General features: G+C 34.7%; 1 protein-coding gene across 5 annotated transcripts in view; it reads right to left on the bottom strand.

Moving 5' to 3' along the window:
- Window positions 1-372: 372 nt before the first annotated feature.
- RBM26 (RNA binding motif protein 26) overlaps window positions 373-25,203 on the bottom strand; it is a 47,979-nt gene continuing 23,148 nt past the window's right edge. For 4 of the 5 annotated variants that reach the window (XM_041419922.1, XM_041419919.1, XM_041419923.1 and 1 more), the window contains exons 12-22: window positions 24,414-24,578; window positions 20,844-20,975; window positions 19,792-19,863; window positions 16,550-16,678; window positions 14,334-14,408; window positions 13,517-13,687; window positions 12,054-12,158; window positions 9,361-9,570; window positions 7,530-7,616; window positions 4,556-4,669; window positions 373-1,207 (exon numbers count right to left, since the gene is read on the bottom strand). In XM_041419922.1, coding sequence (XP_041275856.1) covers window positions 1,118-1,207; window positions 4,556-4,669; window positions 7,530-7,616; window positions 9,361-9,570; window positions 12,054-12,158; window positions 13,517-13,687; window positions 14,334-14,408; window positions 16,550-16,678; window positions 19,792-19,863; window positions 20,844-20,975; window positions 24,414-24,578 — 1,350 coding nt within the window. In that variant the 3' untranslated portion in view covers window positions 373-1,117. The remainder of the gene's footprint in view (window positions 1,208-4,555; window positions 4,670-7,529; window positions 7,617-9,360; window positions 9,571-12,053; window positions 12,159-13,516; window positions 13,688-14,333; window positions 14,409-16,549; window positions 16,679-19,791; window positions 19,864-20,843; window positions 20,976-24,413; window positions 24,579-25,203) is intronic. The other variant, XM_041419924.1, reaches the window with a different exon arrangement.

Consider the following 25,203-nt stretch of genomic DNA (forward strand, 5'->3'; position numbering starts at 1 on the left):
GAAAATAAAAAATGTAATCATAAAAACACAGGAATATTAAAAGGTATTAGCTGTGTACTCAATTTTTTAGACTATTACCTAGAAAGTATTCAGATTCTCTTCACATATTTTTCTAAATTATGTTTCAGTACTGCATGTTATTTTTGTGGCATCAAACTTTCTTCTAGAGATATATTTTAAAAATTCCTTATTGTTGAGAGTATTATTCTATTCAAGATTTGACTTGCATCACTTTAAATTCAGAACATCCAAAAGTTTTTATGAAGAGCACACCATGTGTTAATGTAGATAAAACACGATTGAGATTGGTTTTATATATTCAGTATTATTTTAGTGTAAGTGATAGTGATTCAAGCTCCTTTTGTGAACATGGGGGTGGGGGTTGCCATCTGGAATGGTCTTTTCTCTTTTTTTTCTTTTTTTTTTTTTTTTTTTTTTTTCTTTTTTCATCGTGAAGGACCATTGCCTTAGCTTTTTTGGTTATTGCTTTTTTTTTTTTTTCTTTTTTTTTTTTTTTAAGACCATTCCATTTCTTTATTTTTTTAACATCTTAAAGTCATAAGGACTTATATGCAAAGCAGTCATACACTTTATCATTAAAACCCATAGGTAAAATACGTACACAAATCCAACAAAAGGCTAGTACATAGTAAAGCCTAAGCATACTACTATGCAATATTATGAATACATAACTTTAGAGACTTCAGTTTAGTACTGTTATCTATTCATTTCTGAAAACATTCACAAAGATTTTAAATGCAAATTTTCATTCCGTATCTGGAATAGAACAAAAATTATCTATGTTATAACAACTTTTGGTCATTTGTGTTTGACCAATTCAGTAAATTACAAAGAACCCAAAGAATTCTGTAACTTTCTGTAGAACTATGTAATAAAAACATTGCATATGTTCCTAGTATGATGTCTTTAGCAATCATTTACTGAAATGTAACTCAAACATCAATCTCTCAAAATGTATAACCGACCAGCTGCTTTTTAATCTATATCTGAATCCAACTTCATCACAAAACCCCTTTTAATACAAAGATGCAGAAGTACATTAGGTAATACTAATGCAACACAGGTGCAGCTTTAGCATTGTCATTGATCAGTTGAATCATCTTCTCCATGAACGAGATTCATTCTCCTCTTCCTCTTCATCATCATCTTGAAGCAGTGAGTCATCCACCAAAGATTCTTCCTGAAACTTCAAGAGAAAAATATGACAACCACTATATCAAAAAATGTTAAAAATCAAAAGGCAAAATACAAATCTCTGTCACTTGCACTTTAATGCAGAAGAAAATTTGGTTGTGAATAGGTAAACATCAACGCTTTCAATAAAGTACACTGGATATGTATGTCTTATAAACATATATTACTAAATGGCAAATGAAACTTGTTTCAATAGACTTCAAGATGACCATGACACATGTACCTCATCCTTAAACAGCTCTTCTGATTCTTCAGCATATCATTCATGTCCAAGCTGCTATATTCCCATGAAACTTAATATGCTATACTGAAAACTAATGATTTTTTGCATGTTCACAGTATCTTTGCCTGTTTTCATCCAAGAGCTTAATCCACATATTCCACAGTATCAAAATTGCTGAATCTGGATTTTTTTTATTTTGAGAGCTTAATCAAGACTAAAATCAATATAAAAATTTAAACTAGGCAGGGAGACAGGTATTTAGAGAAATTCAGACAAACCGTATTAGTATATTCTCAATTCTGTTCCATAACATAGTAACTTGACAGACTACAAAGCCTTTGAATTTAAGTTGCCTTAATTTCTATCTACATATAGACACAGAGGTGTATATAAACTATCCTATCTTGGAAAGTTTTTGACGATTACATCTAACACAGCAAACTGCCACAGCTAAAGAAAGGACTAAAACACAAGGTTGTCCTTCCCTAGCAAAACTGCCCAGCTGTTAGATAGCAGCCGTGTTCTTTCTTGCCTATTCTTCGTGTCTAAGGAATTGTAGGTTTTTTGCTATAGTATTTCCAAATTCAGCAGGAGGTGTGAAGGTTGATTTGCAAAATTATGAAGTCTTCTGAGAGAGAAGAGACTCTAGGCTGAAGAAATCCTAGTACTAAGCCTTCTCTCTTTCCAGCAGGCTCTTTTACAAGAGGGAGAAACTATGTTCTTCATTACTCTTGCATACAGAAAGCAGTTTCAAAAGGAGCTCTGTTGACTCCTGACCTGTCTATCAATGCACGCCTGCATAGTCTGACCCTGACTAAAACACAGAAGCTTTCTGACAACACAGATTCTTTTCTGGTATTCAGTGAGCCAAAATACAACATTGCAACACTCAAAGAGGAGTAGTCCTGGGCAGTGCACAGTGCAGAACGCTACAGAGCACAAGACTGAGTGGTAGTAGAGATGATCAAAAAGCCAGGCTTCCACACGGGGGAACAATTACAGGGAGATAAAATAATTGAGGCGAACTATGACAGTGTCCCTGCATATTAAGTATCTTAAAGAAAGTGAAGAGAGAACATGTGGGTGGCTGATCCAATAGAACAATACTTATTCAGGACAGACACAGCTGAACACTAGCATTCCTTGTTACAGGATATTACAAATGTTACTCAGATTCTAAAGAGACCAGATAAATTAATACAATAAACACATGTCAAGGCCTTTCAACTATAAACTACAAAGACACCACATCTCTGATTCAAGAGGTCCCTCAACTGCAAACCCCTGATGATTAAAAACTTATCTCTACTTACACATTTTATATTCTTCTTAGGGATCAATTGTTCACTCAGTAGAGTCAACTCTTTTGCTAGGCACCCAGGTGTAGAACATAAGGCATCTAGGAAGACCAGATGCTTTTAGATTTAGCTGCCTACTCACCAGGGATTTTCTAAAGTGCTCAAGTCCAAAAGACTTTCCTCTTATTTACATAATGGACTGGGAACCATGTTTTGTTATTAAGAATCTCACTTGGCTGAATTATATACCTTTTTTTTCTTCTTTTGAGACAAAGTACTCACTTTCATTCAAGTCTTAAGCCTGCTACCTTCTCTAGCATAGGACTCAGCTGAACTAACATGGCATTACAGATATGGAATAATGAAGAAAAACTTTTTCATGTGCTTACAACTGCTGCTATAAAACAAATTAAGTAAGTAGCAAGCAGACAAAACCCATGAACAGCTAAGGGTTTTGATCAGAGTTCAACTCTTAGCATTTTCCATAAGAATAATTAGCTAAGGCAGTTAAAAGACAGATCTCTCTGTAGTTCACCTACCAATGAATACGTACATTCCTTCCTTTACTCTGCCGAAATGTTTGCCTATCCCTGCATGCCCCTCCTTCACTACACAAAAAGTCTCGGTAAATTGGTTACTCAATGAGACCTCTCAAAACTGCATCAAGACTCCTTGCATCAACACACTGCTGTTCATCTTCCACGGCAATACTTCCCTGAAGGAGATGCGACAAAATACCTAAGATGCTCTGAAGATTCCATAATATAGTCTCTTGTTCACTTACAGCTCATGACCATCTGACAATGCTTGAGATTTGTGTACATGAAGAAAGGAACACTCAGTAAACTGGAATGCACAAACATCTAATATGAGAGGTACCTATCTTCAACTGGCACACAGAAAATGAATGGGCATTTTTGGCAACAGGAAGCCAGCAGACAAAGTGACTTTCTTCAGGAAAAAACCAGAAAGCGAACACCACCAATGTAAGAAAACTAACCAAACTTGGTTGTATCAAATCAAACTTGTTAAGCTGCTTCTGTGGTAGATCAACCAAATGCCACAGGAAAAAGATGCGGACAAAATACTGTCATCAAGTAAGTCAAGGCGCATTTCCACTTCAACTTTTCTATGCCAATTATGTGAATACAGTTAACTGACAGTAAATAAATTTGGAAAAAGATTGCTTGACTTTATCCCCAGGTGACATTTATTTTTCTGAATTCACAAACCTAGGTATTTTGAGTGTAATGAGTTAGATTGCATCAATGCATATTGCCCCACTACTCCTACATTAACCAATTATTTAGACACGGCTTTAGTATCTCTTATGGACCAGGACGAAGTAACACTTAGAAAGGGTACTTTAGATGTTTGAGTGAAGTCCGAAAATGCTCTGAATTACTCTTTCAACCATATCTATATCTCTCTCAGCCATATCTATAATGGAAAATTAGAGTTTAAAATATGATGCTCTAAGAAATTAGGGCCAAAACGAGATGGCACAAACCCATGTTTTGGACAAAATCAACAATCTCTCTCATTCAAGTTCAAACCTGTGCCTTTCATTTTCTAGATATATCCTCTACAGTTTTTTGTTATCTAAGAAATGAAATATTTCTGCAAGCAAAAGCAAAATATCTAGACTTCCAATACCCTAAACCCCAAGAAATATACAGAAATCTACTTTCTGATATCAAAATGTTAGATTAAAAAGTAAAAGTATGAATCCACAGATTCATTTGCTTTAGCTTTGAAAAAGCTGTATTATTTAATCTTAGAAAAATTAAAATAAAAAATAAAGAAAAAGCAAGCTTACTTCTTCTTCATCAGGTTCAGCTTCTTCTGTTTCAATAGCTGACATACTAGCAACAGGCTTGTTCCATGCCAACTTTAGCTCTTGTCCTTTGAAACGAGATCCATGAATTGCAGCCTAAAACAAGTTTAACTATCTTAGTGACATGTGACTTTACAAAAGAAAGCCTAAGTTGCAATACATTCATATTGAAGTACTGTTACTAGGTTAAATGAAACAACTTCATTCACTGCACACGCAATTCAATACATCTTTTAAGGAAAATTATGAAAATACACTCAGAAGAAAACAAGCTTAGAAAACCATAAATCATTTTGGTAATGTGGGTAACATACTGAACCAACACCTTCCTGGTTTTTAACTATTATTTTGCTGAGTTCCTCACCTTTCAAAGACAGACACAAAACTGTTAATGCATAACTTAGTGGAAGAAGTAAGACATCCCTACAAATGATTTAACCTGTTTTTAAAAACCCAACAACCAAACAACTGAAAAAAAGCCCCTTTGTGATTACAATTTAATCTACTGGAAAACGTTCCACTTCCTGTAAAGCTATAACTGAAATGTAAAAATTTTTAACTTATGGGATATTCATGTCTTTCTAAGTACCAGCTGCATTAAGTGGCTGCTTTAGAAATACTACGTTCGAATTAAAGTAACATGAATGAGCATAAATCAGCATTAGCAACATTCCGAAATAACCGTCATGGTCACAAAAGATTTATAGTACAATCTGAAAGTACAGCATAATGTGAAATGTAGAAACAATTACATGTTCAATGACATCTGAACATGAATTGTGTGATATTAAAGTCCCCAGGTATAAATTTTAAATCTGTACATATAAATTTATGATAAATTTAAAAGATTCTATGCTTATTAAAATGCAGCTCAGGAGCTTTTTGTCCATGGTCTCATCACAATGTCACACAACTAGAATTTTCAGAAGTACTTATAAGTGACATTTAGGCCCAGAAATAACTTGTAATCTTTGGAAGAAATTACTACTACATAAAAATGCAATGTTTTACAACAGGGAATCTTCCTCTTCCTTCTAGGCTAGAACATATATGATCATAAAGCCTAGGCCTATTTTCACTTAAGAAGGTACAATATTAGCTGCGTTTACCTCACAATTTGACTACGCAGAGGTTTTTAATGATTACCTTCTACAACTTCTCAAATTACCAATCTTAATGCTTTAGTTGTAAACACAGGGATGCCAATGGAAATACATTTAATATGTAAAATATCCTAAAGAAAATACAAATTTTCCTAGATTTGACTGAACCCAGTTTTCATGAAATCTTCATTAAAAATGAAGGTGAAATTAGACACAAAGTCTAATCAAACACAAAGCTGACAATTACATGTTTTAATGCTCACTAAAATATGGACATCTCAAACATTGATCATGAATTCTGATCCTGATCCTTGCACTGAATCATACTCCATCTGGGAGAAGTAAAGACTTTATCTGGATAGTCCACAAAAACGGATTATTGTTCTAGGTGACCTATTTTTCTTTTCAGGGAAGCGTAACTTTCTCGCCACACTTAAGAGTATTTCTTACGTAAACTACAATGTCAAATATGAAACTGCAAAAGGAAGTGGCCAATACCAGGAAGCACCAGAACTAAAATCCCAGCTTTAATTCAATTCATTTTGAATATACTAATTGCAGCAGCTTTTATCTTTGAACAGAATTTTTGTTCACTGTTGAACTGCGTTCCTTCAACACAGCTGTACAAAACTGTTTTTCCCCTATCAGTCAGTATACACCATGTACCATTAACTGTATCTCCTTTTTTACAGAATAAATACTATCTCCATACAGTTAGTGCTCATCATTCCTATAGCTATGAGTTTCACAAACAAAACAGAATTCTGTGTTTCTGTAAAACATCTTTGGCACATGGATATCAAAATATCTAGCCATAAATGATACTCTAAGTGTTCAAAACTATTGTCCCCAGTGGTTAATGTGCATTGTAAATAGCAGTTTTTTCTATCACCTCACTGGTGTCTCAAGATGAACAAGAGAATAGTCTGGCCAGGTATGAAAACTGTGTTCAGGTAAACTCCACAAGATAAAATGTGTGCAAAATATAAACATAAACTGAAATCTTTCCATACAACCATACTGCAAATATGAATCCACTCTTTCTGTAGTCCCTACTATTTTCAGGAATATTCCATCCCAACAGTGACACAAGGATTTTAAAGAAGAAAAAAAAATTGTAGAACAACTGTGTTCATAAATTTGTTCAGGATCACATAATATACCTATATTATATGCCTATATCATGAACCAAATAAGGCAGGAGTATTGCTGAGCCAAATGTATGAAATTCTAATGATCCATATGTAATATACTGAATTATAACTTCAGTCAATTCTGGATTTTAGTTTCTGTTAGTTACTTCTGCAACTCTATGCTTCTGTAATTCCACAAATTCCTAAAAATATGCTTCCATAAATTTCCAAAAATATTCCATAAATTTCTAAAAATAAATTTCTAAAAATAAATTTCTAAAAGGGGAAAAAAAAAGAACCACATAAAATCCCATTTACACTACCACGGGTTTTCAGACAAAGGTAAACCAAACTGATCCCCAAGTAAGTATACAGGTTGACTGTGCAGGATGTCAGTGAAATTCCAGGTAGACTATGAGGGTACCAAGTCTTCAGGTGAAAAAACCTAGCAACTAAATGAAGATAAACCAAGACACCTAAATATAAATTCCTAAGTGTTTCTCTTAATTTCCCTCTAACATCCTGCACCTCGCTTTGCTATGAACTTAATTTCTTAAGTATTTCAGTACGATTCAGTTCTGACACTTTTGTTGGATTTACACTTTTGTGTCAATAGTTTTAAAATGGTTAACAGTATTACATTTAATCAAATACAGTAGTGTAACATAAACAGAAAGTATTTGAATGCCACAGTGTATTTTCAAGAAAGACTGTACTCACAGCTTCAGCTTCTGCTCTTGTTTTAAAAGTAATCACCGCATGGAGAGAAGAGTCATCTATCTGGCAATCTTCAATTTCACCATATTGCTTTTGATAAATAAACAAACAAAAAAAAAAGTTTAGTAAAATAGTTCTCCCACCCCTAAAAATTCAGTACTAAATAAAATGTCATTAAATAAAAAAAAAAAAAAAGCAGAAAACTGGAACAGTGTATACTTCACAGTCTTAATGCCTTAATGCCAGAGAACTAGTCCTAGCCAAGAATGCAGTTACTTGTACTTGCACTTCTAAACCAAAGTGCTCTTGTCTCTGGATTTCCCAATTCCTATAGGTATGAGGTAAAACTATTATAGAAATAGGCTGCTCTGCTGTAGTATTTCTCTTCTGATTAGAAAGAAGGGATCTTGAAACAATTACATTAGCCTATTATGAAACTCTTCCTCAGAAGTATTTCTACAGGAACTGCCGAAAAAGTTTGAAAACTTAACTGTGTTTCAGCATCTTAATAACATGACTTATCTGTTCCTGTAATGGCTGCGATGGTACTGCTACCTTTGACGCTGCCATCACTGTAAGCTGCTAAGACCAACCAAAAAACCACATCTGTGTAAGTGAACTGCACTGCTCATGTGCAGAGGGCTGCATCACATCACAAAACCAGAAATACAGCTCAGAGCATTTCCAATGGAATCTGAAGCAAGTTTAAAACAGCAAATTTGCAACCTGCAAAATGAAATAATTAATTTTTTTTCTCAGTGATATCCTACTAACACTGTGAATGGAATTATATTTGTTCATGTTTCTCAGGTTCTTTTTGATTAATATTTTGGCTTGTTAAAGATAGTCAATGTCCCATAAAAAGAGAGACAGGCCCTTGTTTGATTTTTTTTCTTGTTTTGTTTTTAAAGCTTCCTGCATGACTGCCTGACAGGAAATATTAAGTACACTGACTGGAGTAGAATTTAGTGGACTAACTGTCTCCTGGACTTCTCCTTTCAGAGAGGACCACGGCAATTAAATGTTGGGGAAAAAACCCCAAACAATTACAGCGGAGGGTGGCACAGATGGGAGATTCCCATTATATTCTTATCAGTTATTCCACAAAATAAAAAAATTTGCTTTTATTGTACTCTTTTTTTTTTAATGGAGGATATGGGGTTTTATAAATTTATGTTAATTTTTTACTATTATATTTGCAAAGAAAAATTTGCTAAAAATTATGTATGTCCATTTATCATTTTTTAGACTGAAAACAGAAAAAAAAGTAGAAAAATATCTGACTTCTTAAGCTTAAGTATATGATTATACAGAAATGTTTGGATGCCTTTTCAAAATGTATATATGACTGCACAATTTTTCGCTCTGACTCTTAAATTCAGAAAGTTGGGCAAAAACACTGAAAAATGTTTGAAGAAAATTTTCATTAAGCACTTGTTAAGGTACTTCAACAAAGACAGAATGACTTCAGGTACTGAAAGTTTGGCAATAAATCAAACTTTGTTCTCACCATTCCTTCAGTTATTTTATTTTTCTGTACCTAAAAAAACTGTAAAAAATTTACATTTGTCCTGAGCAAGTAAATATTACAACCTGTTTGTCTTTTTAAGAAAAAAAAAAAAAAGCCTTGTAAATGCCATGTGATTACAGCTACAACTAGTTGAAGCAACAGTGTATTTTTCCTGTTTTACCTTTTCCTAATGCATCCTCTGCATATCATGCTAAAGATTAATTCCTACATAGTATTTCCAGATGAACTGAATCAGGAGAGAACAAGTCATCCAATGGAAGGATGTCATCCAAAGGGAAAAAAAAGAGTGCAATTGTGACATACCGCAAAATGAGGCAGAAGATCTTCTCGGTCACTTTCGGTGAACGCGGAGATCTCCAGAGCCCTGGGCCGATGATCCACCACCGCGTGCACAGGAACGCCTCTGCCTCTGCCCCGGCCCCGGATTCCTCTGCCTCGGCTACGCGATGCACCCCGGCCTCTCGCGTGAACCCCTCTGCCGCGCACTGAAGAGAGAATCCCTCGCTTGGCAGCCTAAGATGTTTACACATAACAGTGACAGATTAAAATTCACCGTCTACATGTTTAGATAGAATTAACAAACACATATTCTGATGTTTCCTAAAAACACATCCCCAAGAAAGCCCCAGAAAGAGCAGTTTGCAGGTCTTAAAATAAATAATTAAAATACCAGAAGGTGAACATTTAAGTAACATTCAAAAGCTGATTATCTAAAGGTCATTTATTACCAGACCAATAATAGGACAGAACTGGGAAATCAAAACCAGGTATCAAAAGAGCCCTTATCTGTGAAGATTAACTCCTCATAGGAAAAAACAACTGCTGCATAACTGAAATTTCATTATCAAAATTTCTTGATATGGTGTCCAACTGCTTAATTAGTCTCTTTATCCGTTTGTCTCTGAAGTTTAGGCAAGACCTTTATTCTGACCAGAATTATTGCAGGCTAAGAGCTTTTGGCCACAGAATTGTGAGATGCGAACAAAGGCTTCTAAGAGGCATCTCCAAGGACAAAGTATTCAACGAACACTTGGCTCTAGGTAGTCAAAAACTGCCATTTCCACAGTATCTGTGTACACCTAAAGAACTAGCACATGATCTTCATGAACAATCAAAAGGCCGATGACAGGGACAGTCATTTAAAACATAATTTCAAAAAGTTACTTTAAGCTTTGAAAGACCACTTTCAGGTATCTAATTTCAATGTTTGCAGCAAGAAAATACATCTTTTTGAACTCAAATAGATCTGCCATAGGAATCAAATCACCACACTTTTAATAAAACCTACAGTGTTTACAAACTCAAGCAGCAATGGCACTACTTTAATCCATATCAGTGATGCCACCCATGAAGAGATAATTTTCTTATGGATTTATTCATTAAATTATTCAGATAAATTTACAACAGTATCTAGTTTGCTGTTTAGTTTTTTATAAACATAATGCTGAGGTGTTTGGGTTTTTCCAGTTTTGTTCTTTGTTTGTGGTTTTTTAATCATCTAAAAATGTTTAAATGAGTAATTCAGGGCATGCTAACTCAACAAACAAGCTGTAAACTATTTGGATTTTCTTTCAGTAAAGTCAGGGTCACCTGGAACAGAAAAACATGTTATGAGTCAAAGAAACAACACATTAAATATTGTGGGAGTCAAAGTCACAAGCACACTGTGTAAATACAAGTTTTTAAAATAATTTTTAATTCTGAAGAATCAAACAAACACCAAGGGGGAAAAAAAAACCTCATATCCCTCTTGTAATCTGTACAGGGGATATATTTCATGCTGTTCCCTGAAACATAAGTGTGCATTACTGATGACCCTGTTTTTCTTCATCTACTTCTGTTGGTATTTGCTAAAGGATTCAGAAAAGTCATTTAAATATTACTGTCCTGAAAGAGCTCTTTTTTACCTAACTCAAAATAAAAACAGACTTAGAGATGAAGAAGGATTAGTGCACTTAGCTATGATATAACTTTATCTTAAATGTGCACCTACTTCTCCTATTTTACATGTCATTCAATTCACTTATTTTCTGAGATGCAGAATTTATAAACAAGCTTTTAGTACACTTATATAGCATTACTCACTATCAGAAAATATACTGTTAACATAAGCTTTTGTATCATCTCTATTCAATTGGCTTGATTTATTAGCAAAACTATTTTCACAATTACCAAAGCTGCATAACAACTTAGTTTTAAAGTAAGGATTTAATGCAACTTGGCTGCACGTATGGGTGCTGTATTCATATGCAGTATACGTAAGACATGACCAAGCTTCAAGAGCAATTTAAGCGACACAGCAGCCCTGCTTAACAGTAAAAAGAAGTAAGATTATCAAGTGATTCAAGTACATACTGCAAGAAAGTGCAATATAACACAGAATAACTACCAGTATTCACATTTCTCAAAATTAGACACACATATGAAGAATTTTGTACAGCCATCTCAATTTTTTTTCAAATTAAATACTTAAAGAAAAAATCGTGTTTCTACATATTGAATACTTCTTCAAACACTGTATTTGCTTCTGTTAAGTTCTCCTCTTGAAACTAACACTCTGATAATATTACTTTTGGCACCTCGGGCTTTTTGATTAATCTCATTAAAAGGATGCTAACACTTAGAAACAAAAGATTAGGCAGTATTTCTTAACTTTTCTGGGTCAAACACAAAACGACCTTCAGGCAACAATTTAAAAACACTCCACATTCTCAAGAAAGCATTAATACCCACAAATCTATAAAATATCATGTCATCTAAATAGCTACAGAATTTAAACAGATTAGCAACTGCAATTAGAGACAACACTATTTCTCAATTCCACTGCAGAAGAGAAAGTGTTTTTTTAAAACATTATAGATAAATGTCTCCATCTACACGCAACTTAATAGTGCACACTGGATAAAAATAGTTCATTATACAATATGCAAGCTAATAAACATAAAGGAAAATATTTGATTAAAAGTTAATTGCTACAAAAGAAGACACAAACATACTTCCAGCTGCAGTTCTGTATATTTTCTTCTTAATTCAGTAACTTCCTCCCCAGCTTGCATCTTCTTGTATAAATCCAGTTCAGTATCAAGTAACTCCTTCTGCATCTAAAAAATTGTTATGAATATTGTTAGTTCCACAGTTCACATTCTCTACTAAGGACATAATTGTTCAATAAAAAGCTGCAACTTTGCAGGTATACTACTTATTTCACTGGGCTTCCATCTCCAAAAACATACAAAGCACAAGCTTAGGAGCCTTCATGGCAAGGTCAAACTTTCATCTGAGCTTTGTGATGTCAAACCTTTTAGACTACCAAGCAAAGCCAAAGCTAATGGAATTCTTTCTATGCATACAATAAAAATTCAAGATGTTATGGTGATGAGATGAACTAAAAAAAGATGAAAAAGGCAGTACAGCTATCAATTAATACAAAATCTATGATCAGTACTGCGATAAAGATCTAAGTTTATTACAACGTCATGATGCAAAAGCATGAATATGGTAGTTCTCTTCAGATCACAGTAAAAAAACACAGGAAGTAACAAGACCTTTGCTAACAAAAGACTGGTCTCTGATGCACTCAAAAGTTACCTTCCAGGACACAGTACCTTAAAAAAATTATTGAAGTTCAGAAAATATATATGAAGCAGAAATGTATCTCTGAACCCCAATTAGGCACCTGTTCACTGCAACCACTGAGGTGCAGGGTAAGATGTGACCATGAAAACTTAATTTGAAGTTCTGATCCAAAGTGAAACTTTTCTAATGGAAGAAGAAGGACCCAAACATTTTAGTGACATCACAAATGAAGGCTAATTATAAAAAAACTACAGAGGATTGTGAAACACTTTACATTTACACATGTTGATTCAAAACAACAGCATGAAATCTTTGCAAAGGCTGGATGTCATGAGATTAAGGTTTTGTGCTTGTGACAGTTGGAAACCAAGCATCACCACTGATAAAGAAAGGTGATTTTTTTTTTTTTCCCCCTGGAATCTTTAAAAGAAAAAAAACCCATCTTGATTATTCAACTGGCAACTTCAACCTCAAGTCCATTCACCCCCATTTACTGATTATCTACTGCAACCAGATGAAAAAATCCATTATCTGTATAATGGTTTTCCAAATTTTCAAAATTGGAACCAGTGTCTCTAAAATCCCACTGTGCTGCAATACATCAGTAACGTGACAAAAGAAGCGCTTCTGAAATTTAATGACGACCAGCAGTTAGCACTCACAGAGCAGCCAGTGACACTGGTGTAATGAAAACTTTAGAGGTTTATTATTAGTGGTCTTAATGAAGACTTCGCTGTTACAGAACTGTGCCAAGTCTGAAAAAGGAAATAACTCTTCCAGAATACACCAGTTTGGATTTTAAATACTGCTGATGGGACTACTTATTTTTATTGTTCTGAAACAAACATGTTAATTTATCAATTAATAACCAAAACCTGAGTACCTGAGTTTTAGTTTTCATGCTTTTTAAAGGAGTCCCTCCTACTGGTGATACACCTTTTAATTCATCCTTTAACTTGGTAATGCTATTAGTCAAAATTTCCAGTGTTTTCATGATTTCTGCTTTGTCTTCTGACTTCATGGCTTTATTCTTCTCCAGCTTTGAGATCAGCATCTGTCCAGTTCAGAAAAAGAAAAGTCTTTTTACTCAGCTACTAATACAGATCTGTTTTCCACTTGTCATTATAACTAATGGAAAAAAACAAATACTGCATTTCTTTTGCTTTGACCTACAAATCAACACAAAGGACTTTTAACATATTGTATAAATTAAAATCTTTGTCTGAATGTCTGATTCATTTTCAAATGAACATCTGATATTTCCAATTCATTTGGACAGATTTGTTTAACACACTTGAATTATTTCAAAATTTTATTCATCTTAAATGACACTTTGGCTTTTTTTCTCTTCCTAACCCTAAGTGCAGTCATGCATCACTTCCTACATAATTCTCTCCTGCTCTTGTCGAACAGAACTGAGGCCTTCCCTTCTCCCAAACGTATACATGTTGCTCCCAAATTAGGCAATATCAGTTAAAATTGGACATAAATTGCGTAAGTTTGTAGGGCTTTATTTAAATGAACTAACAGGATGAGTTAGATTAAAACTATAAACCTCAAATAGTATGATAATGCCATTCTAAGAGAATGCTTATTTTATAGGCCTTTTTTTTGTTCATTCTTACAAATTCTGAAATATTTTAAATTGAACTGAGATTTTATAACTGAATTGATGACTGTCTTTAATGATAGTATTTTACCTTCTGTGTTTCAATGTGCTTCTCCAAGATTTCTTGCTTCTTTTTCCTCACATCTTGTTGAAGTCGCAATGCTTCCTAGAAGCATAAAAAGATTACAGAAAGTTTCTAGACTTTGAAGCATTAATGCCAGAATAATACACTATACCTGACAACTCCACAGTAGTAACTTACAAGAACACAGAAAAAAATAGTAACAGGAAATGCAAGGTACTGATATTTCTAACTATGTTTTAGAATATAATATATCACCAAAATAAAGAAAGATCTAATTATCTTTTTTTGTTACATCTATGCTAGGAAGACTTAATTATTGCTCACATATAAACTAACACCTTATGCAACTCCACTGAAAGCTGAAAGGCAACATATTACACTACTTCAAGAGGTAAAGCATGCAAGTGTTTAAATGTGTGAGGCACAACTATTTTGAAAGCAACTGTAAATCAAGCCCATAAATTAAAACAACAGTCTGCAGAACCGTTACAAGTAGAAAACTTTTTTTTTTTCCTAAAATTGAAGTGTCATCCAAAGAAAAGCACCTCTTTTGTATGTGAGCGCTCCAACTGGGAATCAACAGTACAGCTACTCCATCTGCCAACAAAAGAACCTTGACCAGGCAATGGGCAAACCAAAATGAACTGAAACTGATCAGTAAGTGACAATACTGGACTCCGAATGAGAAGCAGGATGAGATGCCACCCCTGCTGTGCTCAGTGCCTACTAACAGTGCTTGAAAGAAAGCAGTTGCTTCTTGTTCTCAAATACAGAAGTCTTAGACAACAGAAAACCCTTAAGAGCTTTGATATCAACATATTTAATGGAGTAGTAGAGGAGAGGCAGAAGATGACCAACTGGTATCAACTGCAAGTGGAATATCCTATACAAAGATTGTAAATCCACAGCAGCCATAGAAAAAGAAATAGTAGTTAAGTTTCTGTATGTCTTCCCAAACACTGACAAATTCTGCTGCATGAAATGTTAGTTTTTCAATACAGTGTGCAATCATTTTTCTGAAGGCAAAGGGAAGGTAAGATAAGGGGATGAATGCGAAAAAAGCTAGGGAGACAGGAGGAAAGGAAGGGAGTCAATCCCACAAAATGATGTCTTCCCACAAGTACTAGTATATCACAACAGAAATCTCTGAAGGCAGGAAGGAGCACAAGATCACATGAAAAAAGAGCCAATCACTTAGACACAATTTGTCTTCTCTCAAAAAAACCTCTATAGCTCTTATGATGAGTCAACAATTTTATTACAAGGTTTTTGCCATTTTACAGGCATTTAGCATCTTAACTTGAAAGTTAAAGGCTCTAATTCTAAAAGTATGTGTTAGGGGACAAACATGAAATGAAATCTCAAAATCAGAACTGCTTTCTATAAATTCTGGACCAGTGGCAAAACTCAAATGCAGCTACAAACTGCTAGTTCAAATCACATTAGACAGAAATTAAAGAAATTTAGCAGTACTTGACCAAAATCTTTAAAAATTATACTGATTTCAACACTTACGTTTGTACGCAACCTTGCATTCATAATTTGTGGTTAAAAAACAGTAAGGCAAACAATGTCCTGTATTTAGTTTCTCCAAATGATAAGAACAAACCTGAAGAAGGAGTTTTGCTATGCTCTCCTGAAAATTCTAAGCAAGCCAAACTACAACTGAGTGACCTATTAAGTCCAAATACATTTTTGTTGCATTTCCTTTCTAACATATATAAAAAGGGAAAGCCTAGCACTATGTAAAAATAAAAGTGGGTGCAGAAGAACTATAGCTTTGAAACAAGAAAATTCAGAGTCATAAAATTCTCAGTTCTCTTGAAGAAACCATTTTGGTCACATGTACAAAATATATTGAGAATAGAGGCCAGCTCCAGAATAGTTTAAGAGAGAAGAACAGTGACTATACTATACTCCCTTTCACTCACAACAGACAATTCATACCTCAACGTGTAGATTCTGATTCCAGGAAAAAGTGTTTCACATTTTGAATTTCTACAGTTTTAAACCTGCTTACACTGCCTGAACATACACTGAAAAATAACAAAACAATGCTGAATTTTCTTGTAATATGTGGGGGGGGAAAAAAACATTATAGTGAATTTCATCTTGCAACAAGTTTCATCTACCATTCTTGAGATGAATATACATAGTGCTCTATCTCTAGGTCACAAGTTCCCAACCTAGGTCCATTTTAAAAAGAAGCATATTTAATTTACCTGTTTTTTCTTCTGTGCTTCATTAGAGTCTAGCACGGAAGTGGAAACAACAGGCAAAGATTTCTGTGCTGCCTTCAAAGCAGCAGGGTTGTACACAGTTTTTGTCAAGCCAGTAGAAGTAGATAAAACCTATAGGAGGAAATCATTTTATTTTTTTGCCAGTGAATTTCAATCTTTTAAAAAACCCGCATGAGTGCTCAAAAATATATAAGCGTCTTTTCTTTTGTCTCCTTTGATGATATGGAATATAAAAATTTGGTGTAGCAATTATATTTGGAGTTGTTGAAGTTAAACAATTTCTGAAGAGGCAGCACTACATTAGATATGTAAACTATCAACACCAGCTTACAAATCCTCTCCACTGAGATTCGGTATGCACTTCCAAGTTTCAAATACATAAATATTTACGTATTTGAGCATAACTAAGGAAACAGAAGATTGAGATTTTTACAAGAGTAACTGTTGTTTTTGTGTTTTGAAGTCCAAAATACAGTATTTCATGAATTTTCCAAGCAAAAGTTCAACATAATTTTAGAGACTAAGATCCAACGTAGAGACAACTGTTTCTTTTCATGTACAGTTGGTGCAAAGTAGAGCTTGCACAATCAGCAAGAAGTAGCTCAAGTACAAGGAAGTCTTCAACATTATACAGCACAGTAAGAGACTCCTATATCTCTCTGTTCTCTTTCCTACATTTGTAATGAAGTATGAAATTTCTCCATGACTTACTGAGAACACCGAGGACTGCTTCACCATCTCCCTAAAACATATTATGCACTTCTCCAAAATACCTGAAGTTTTGAACTATTCTGTTTTCTTAGCCTGTTCCTTAAAGAGTTTTCTTGGCATGCTAATATTGAAAACTCCACAGCTAAGTCCTAGAGATAATACAGGTACGATCTTGTCCACCTTGTTAGCAAACAGAAAAATGTATGTAATTGGTATGATTTCCAGGAGTTTAAAAATACTTCCTATGTGGAAAATTAAAAGTTGCATGCAGATTCTAGTGGTCACCATGCATTCCATAAAATAGCAAAATGCCCACCAACAGGAAGGGAAAAAAAAAAAGAGACAGACAAGAAACAGAAAGGCAGAAAAGACCAAGAACTTAGAAGAATTTACAACAGGAAAGGTTCATATAAACCCTTTGCACTTCAGTGTGATATTTATGCTATTTCTTCCCACTGTATAGTGTTTTCAAGAGTACAGAGTGCATAGGAAACAACAGCAAAAAGAAATCAACACATGTTATAGAAAGTTGGTACAAAACGCTCTAAGAAGGTCATTACAAAGATGAAGGATTTTTTTTCTAAATCTATTAAAAAACATTTAAGTATGCATATCTGAATCATACAGTTTCTATTACAAAGTAGCTTTAGCTTTAGACAGGCTACAAGACAAACAAACAGAGGATCAAGCAAAGACAAAAATATTGACACATTCCTTTCAACCTGAACTGTCTTCAGGGCAGAGTGAACCACATCTCCTCATCTCTTTTATGTAGGAGATGTAAAGAGAGAAGCCACAGCACCAACACAGAAAAGTCAAAAGCAACACTAAGGTCTTCTAAATTGCTTAATACTATTAATACTATTCAAGAGAAGCAATAGTGTGAATAGCATGAATCTCTTCACAAGTCCACAAACTTTAAGTCCCTATAGAGATCCTACAAGGTCTCACAATGACTGTTTTAGCACCTTTTCCTCCTGCTTTTTGGGAAGAACAGCTACCTTCTTTCTCACTGCAAAGTTCTTGTCAAACCGTGAACTCCATCAGATGCAAAAAATCCATCTAGGACATGACACCTCAGTTTTTTGACGGATGTCAGTAATTTTATTTCTAATGGTTACAGAATACAATAACTGCAAACTAAGCAAGGTATCTCCTTGTAAAGAGGCAGCAGTAGGTAAAAGTAAGTCAAATCAGATTTTAGAATCCTACTAAAAAGTCAAAGGAAACTGCTGTTTCACAACACATCCAGTGAACAGCCCAGCCGCTCAGCAAAATCACATCTGTACACACAACAGAGCAGAAAATCATTCTAGCATAAAATTTAATCTTTGCAGAAAAGTGTTTCAGGATAACTCAGCTCTTACACAATCAGGAAAAGAAAGTATTTCCATTCAAGCTGCAAGATGAAGCAGACTTCCTCAAGCACGTATTATGTATGTAAAATGTAGATCAGGAATACACAGCAAGGTATTTATCTTCAACTAATTTAGAGTACCAAGAATGGAACTAACCAAACTAACAGCAAAATATAGGCAAGAAGCCTTGATCAATGCATTTAGGTGGACTGCTCAGCTTGAAATGAATCAAAGATGCATTCTCTAATAAGACAACTAACATGATCAAGTATTGTTGCCTTTCTATGTCAAGCACCTCTGGAGTGAATTTTACCTGTTGGATGCCACTTAATCCATCAACCACCATAATGAAAAGGGGTGGGAGGGGATGTGTGTGGGGAAATACAGTGGATGCTTCATTTATTTCAGGTCAAGCTAACTCCCAATAGAAAAGATATACACCTAGACAGAGGATGCCTGTTAGGAGGCAAAATCCTGTCTTTCTACCACAAGTTTTCTCAAATGTTAAAACCTTTGGGAAGCCTATCCCCTGAAGTGCTAAATAGATCTGGAAACATGCATTACAAACTTTGCTACTATAGTGAACACATCAACCACTTGTATTCTGAAAATTGGAAACACTGGCCAAAATACATAGCTCATAACCACAATTCAGATGCACCTTTCCCCCCATACCTTTGTCCTTTCTATACTGATTAATTTCCACCTTTATCTTTTCACAAGTACTGCAAATTGTAAAACCAAATAAAACGGTAAATGTTTACAGCATCATCTTTTAAGGGGCACAGAAGCCCAGAAACATTTTATAGAACTGCTTTCTATACTGTCATATGTAATGTCAAAATTTATTTATTTTTAAAACTTATTTTTGTATACTTCTAAACATGTCAGGATTATGGAACATATCCAGTTCTTTTTATGACTGAATAAAAGGAACCTGATAGATTAAACAAAACCCACAAAATAGCAGCTTTTGTCCTTCTTACAATCATTTAGCCATCTGCTGAGTTTTGACTTATTATACTTCCTAAAACTAATCCTTCACAAATTGTTTTATTTATAGTTATGAAACAATATTGACACAAGGGGTTTGATAAAAAAATTAATTCTACTGAAAACATATATGAGAGGAGAGAATATGAGACATTTTCTTACCTTTTCAGTTGTTGGAGTAACTGGCTTCGACACAAAACCCAGTCTATCCTTCACAGATAATTTAGTCACATTCTAAGAAAACAAAGCATAATTATACTTCAAATGTACACTACAAGCACTAGCAATTTAGAAAAAATAATTAATAAAATCATAGACTTTTAAGCAACAATAAAAGAAAAATATTCAAACAATTGATACAATTAATTTTAGGTATTTGATTTTTCAGTTAATATACGTCTATAATTGGGTAGGACAAATACAAAGCCAAATTTGGAATCAAAGATTATCCTACATACTTTTTGCAAGAAGTTCAAGACATGCTGTCTGGCAAAGGATTATCTGCACAGGCCCTTTTAAATACACTACAGCTCTTGTGTTCTATAATCTCCTATTTGCAGATCACATCTGCATCAAATGCAGAAAGTTGTTGGAATTTGAATTACAAACGTGTTCTGATTTATGTTGGTCTTCCTTTCCAGAGGTAAAGCCAAAGCAGTGGCATAATGCTAATAAGAAAATGTTGCAAATATAATAAAACATTAAAGACTATTTCTAATGGGCGTAACACACCCAATTCTGTCATTATTCACATTATTCACTGTGGTACACTCTTCCTTTTATTAGGGGAGATGAGCAAATTGTAAAAATTCTTCTAGATACAGAACTTCATTCTCTAATGGCTTTAGGTGTTTAACAGATAAAATACATATATGTTAGAAAAAAATTAGCTTTTAGTTCTTTGGATAGAGACTCACTTTATTTTGCAATCTGACACCAGCAATATAACACAACAGTCCTCAAACAGTCTGAAAGCCTTTCAGCTTTCCTTTTTAAACTATGTAAAAAGCTACAATACTAAAAAATTAAGTACCAGGCTCAGGTAAAAAAGCCCTGAGGAAAACTGTAATAGGAAAACAACACTAACAATGTAAGCAGAAGCACTTTGAAACAGTAACTGTGTACTTGCACCATAGAAGTAACCGGTACATTCGTACACTACGGAACCTATTTCAGACAGACCAGGCAAATGAATTTCTCACTACAATACAAACCTGAGTGACTTCTGTGTTGGCACCCTGTGCTTCTGCAGGTTCAATATTACTCGCAGGCACTGGGCCGAGCCGCTCCTTCACTGACTGCTTCACTACAGGCAAAGTGGGCTGCTGCACTAAGGGCTGGATCACCTGCAACACCACCCCAGCCCCCAAAAGGCACAGCACAAGATTAACAACAGAAGGCTGCCACAGGTGTCATTCAGTTAGTACACAATGAAATTATAATGGAATTTACATTTACACTTCTTCCCTTCTATCATTCACCTGATGGGATAAACAAGCACTTCATTAAATTTATTATGTTATACTGAAAATTTGTGTAGTGTGAGTGGCAATAACATTCATTTTGTATTTACAGCTTACAGAAGTGACCAAACAACTGATTTATTTCTATTAATTACATTTACTCAGCCTAACTTAAATTCTACCTGTTAGAACAAAATAAAACGTAATAAAAAGGTCTTCTGATTCCTCTCACAACTCTTTCACCATCAGCTGTTTAGTTATGAAAAGAGAGAATACAAACTTGTATTACAAAGACTCTCACCTTTGACAGTGATACGTCACACTTTTAATCTCCTATGTGTTTAACTTGGACAAAATAGAAAAAAAAAGGATATAGAAACATGCAGTCGTGGGACTGAAGAAAAAGAAAAGAGAGCAGATCATCTTTGAATCTACAATGGATATACCCTGACAGGTAACACCTTTCCTTTTTTTTCTTTGACAAAAACATTCAACAGTTAAGACCAAAAAATATGCTTCCAAGCAAGCTTGTTGTCATATTTATAGCTCTCAGAAGGTCACCTAATCTATTTCTCTCCACTGTAGGGCAAAGTCAGTTATGCCATTACTGACAGCTTCTATCTATCTCGTTCTTACAAATCTCAGATGAAACCAGTCCTGTCACCTCTCTAGGCAAAAGTGCTTCAGTATGCTTTGGCATTAGAAAATGTTTTTTTAATATTTAACCTAAATCTCTTTGTACTGCCTTTTTAAGCCCAGAACTTCCTGTTTTATCTGCCTCAGATGTGGAGAGGATATTATTTTCTGCTTCTTGGCAGAAGCCTTTTATTTCATGATTTATTATAGTTGACTCCCATCATCTTTACCTAAGTACTTCTACCGCTCTTGGAAATTCTACAGCAAAGAATTTCCAAAGCAATCCTGCTGATAAAATAGCAATGGTTAAGCAATTGTGCTGATCAGATGCTACTGAAGGCACAATTTAAAAGTCAACTGACTTTACAGTGAAGAAAATTCAAAAGCCTGTCTTGGGGCCTGATAGACAAAATCTGGTTGGATGCCATTACAAATACAGGTGAAATTAATTAACACGTACTTAATTAACACAACGGAAAACAAAAATACAAGTATTTATAGTATAAGAAGAAGTATTAAATTTCCACACTATTCACAGATGTGATACCAAATATTAATTTCAATGAAAAGAGAAGTAAATATTCATGCTCCTGAAAGACTTATGAATACCTGTTTACTTACTTAACAATTTGTTAAATGTTGTATCTTGGTACAGAAGAACACAGAAGCATTGTACTTAAAATTTTAATTTCCTGTTAAAAGTTTTTCTTGTTACTGTGTGCCTTCTGTGGCTGATAACAGACTTCAAAATGCAGTCTCCTTACATGTGCTGAATGGCTGTTCTTGGTGAGGCAGGAACATCCAATACTGTCCCCAGGACTAAGGGGAATTCATTCTCAAAACAACAAAGTTAACTTGCTAAAAGTGGTGAGATTGGAAGCTGTTAACACCACTAAAAATTATGGGACTACTAAAAATAAGAACTATATAGATCGAATGTTTGTTTGGAAATACAGAGTTAATACTCCAATAATACTCTGAATAGCATAATCAGCAAATAAACTGATAGAAGAGAGCAAGCCATGCTTTGAGTAAGAGGGAATGTCCGTAGTAATGCAAATGATGTACTCCACTGCCCTCTTCTGGCTGAGATGAAAATCAAGCTTAGAAAATAAATACACATTTTGACCAGCACTACTTTAGACAAAGCATTAAGGATATTGATAAAATCTAAAGGATAATAACAGGGAAGATCGTGAGATAGATGTCATTAAAACCGAATTTTTGAAGACAAAAATCAGGGCATTTCTTACAAAGGAGAAAGAAAACTGTTAAAATGTTGTACATCAGGATTGCCACGGATAATCAGGTCACTGATTGTAAATGATGATGACAAACACCATCAAGAGAAAGTAGGAATTCTCAACTCAGAGCAGCAATTGAAAGAATCCTCTAACTAAAGTAATTCACATATTCAATCAGCATATATAATTAAGTGACCATTTCTTCTACAGAGCCTGTCTCATATTTTTGAAGTGCAGAATGTGCTGTTCCACACTGACAGCAAATCCAACAGAGCAGGATACACAGATATTTTGAAGGACTTGCTACACCACCCGCTCACTGAGAAGCCTCAATTCAATAATCCACAGAACCCCAATGAAGCCAAGGTTCCTCTTCTGCTTAAGTACAGCCACTACTGTACTGCTGACAAGTCTGATTTGACTTGACACAGGTTACAAATTTACCCTTCAAAACAGTAATTGCTGTTTTATTCTTTTTTATGTTCCCAAAGCTGCTACGAACACGACAACTTCCAAATATGCCTCTGCAATTCAATAAAAAAATGTAGATCAGAGTATTTCAGTTGTAAGGGACCTGCAGCAACCATCTAGTCCAACTGTCTCGTCACTTCAGGGTTGACCAAAAGTTAAAGCACATTGTTAAGGATACTGCTCAAATACCTCTTCGAGAGTGACAGGATTGGAGCCATTGGCCACCTTTCTAGAAAACTGGTTTCATTGTCTGACCACTCTCTCAGCAAATAAATGCTTCATGCCCACTCTGGATCTCTTGTGATACACCTCCAATCCATTCCCAGACATTCTATCTCTGGATATCATAGAGATCAGCAACCATCTTCCTACTTAAAAACGTCTCTGATCCCATCCTAGAAAATTAGTCTCTGTAATGCAGTTCTTCTCTTCCACTGTTGTTTGCAAACCCTTAGATCTACATGTGTATACACTGACGCACCTATGTGTAAACCAAATTCTTCTGTTACTTTGTACAATAATACGCATGCTCAGCACGAAGGGAAAGGGAAACGGAAGGAGGAAAACCAGAAGCTCATGGGAAAAAAACAGAGATGATCTTTCAGGAAAAGAAATAAAACTCTGCTGCCTTTCTTATGCTCACTCGAAGAAATAAAAAAGCCTATATTAATTAAAACAAGATAGATGTTATTCAGCAGAGTTTCATCAAATCTTGCTTGACAGGATAACGGAGTGGAATACAGCAAAAGTCATGGAAGGGCTTTCCTTAAATGCCTTTGGTCTCATCTTGCTAATCAACTTCGTATATCAGGTCAAAGAACTTACAACTGAAGAGTGACTTTTGGAAATTAATTACATGAAGTAGTCATTATTTCAAAGGAATTTAGTTTACTTGATATAAAGAGTCTCTTAAAAATGTTTTCAAGATTCTTTTCTACATAATATGCTAAAACAGACGTAGATCCTCTACCTTCTGTGTGGTAGCCTGGATTTGCGGTGCGCTGCCCTCTCGATGCCAATAAACTTTAATAAAACGATTATTTAATACTGCTTCTGTACTTGATATAGCTTTCTTCGCTTCCTCATGTGTGGCAAACTGAATAAGGGCACCTTCTGGATCACCCTGATATGCAACCTAAGATTTAAAACAGAAGAACAACACTTATCACACAGAGGATTCTCATTTGTGTCTAAATTCTCATTAAATCACTAGCTTTCAGGCTTAGAAGCTTACAATTTACACCCAATAAGTGTCATTAGATAAATACTTCCCATTCATGAGCCCATTTGAAAGGCCTGGTGTCAAAATCAACCTTTAGCTTATGCTAATAAACTTTAAGAATAGTTTAAAAAACCTCAAAGAAAGGAAAGCAAAACCCCCAGTCAACCAGTATTTCTGTCTGCAAATATGAGCAGTTGTTTGAAAGACAAAAGAAAGCATCAGCAAAGTAAAGAAAATTACTATGAAAAATGCACGGGTCAGATAGTAAATGCCCTACCTAAAATTAGAGCTAGACAGAAAGCTCATTTTGATTTCCCTCCTTTGAGCATTAACACATTATTTTAGCTTCAAAAGCCAAGACTATACCCTCTGCAAGAAGAGCATAGCTTGCAACCTCCATATACATATCTGTCTCTCCATAAACATCTGTGTTTTACTTGCCTTAATGAATAATACCACCTGCTAATGCACCCATATTCTCAGGTAAACTACAGAAAATATTAAGAAATACTTAACAACAATTTGGAGAGATTTAAAA

Source organism: Onychostruthus taczanowskii, unplaced genomic scaffold, assembly GCF_017590055.1.
Source record: "Onychostruthus taczanowskii isolate IOZ18803 unplaced genomic scaffold, ASM1759005v1 scaffold62, whole genome shotgun sequence".
Classification (NCBI taxonomy): Eukaryota; Metazoa; Chordata; class Aves; order Passeriformes; family Passeridae; genus Onychostruthus; species Onychostruthus taczanowskii.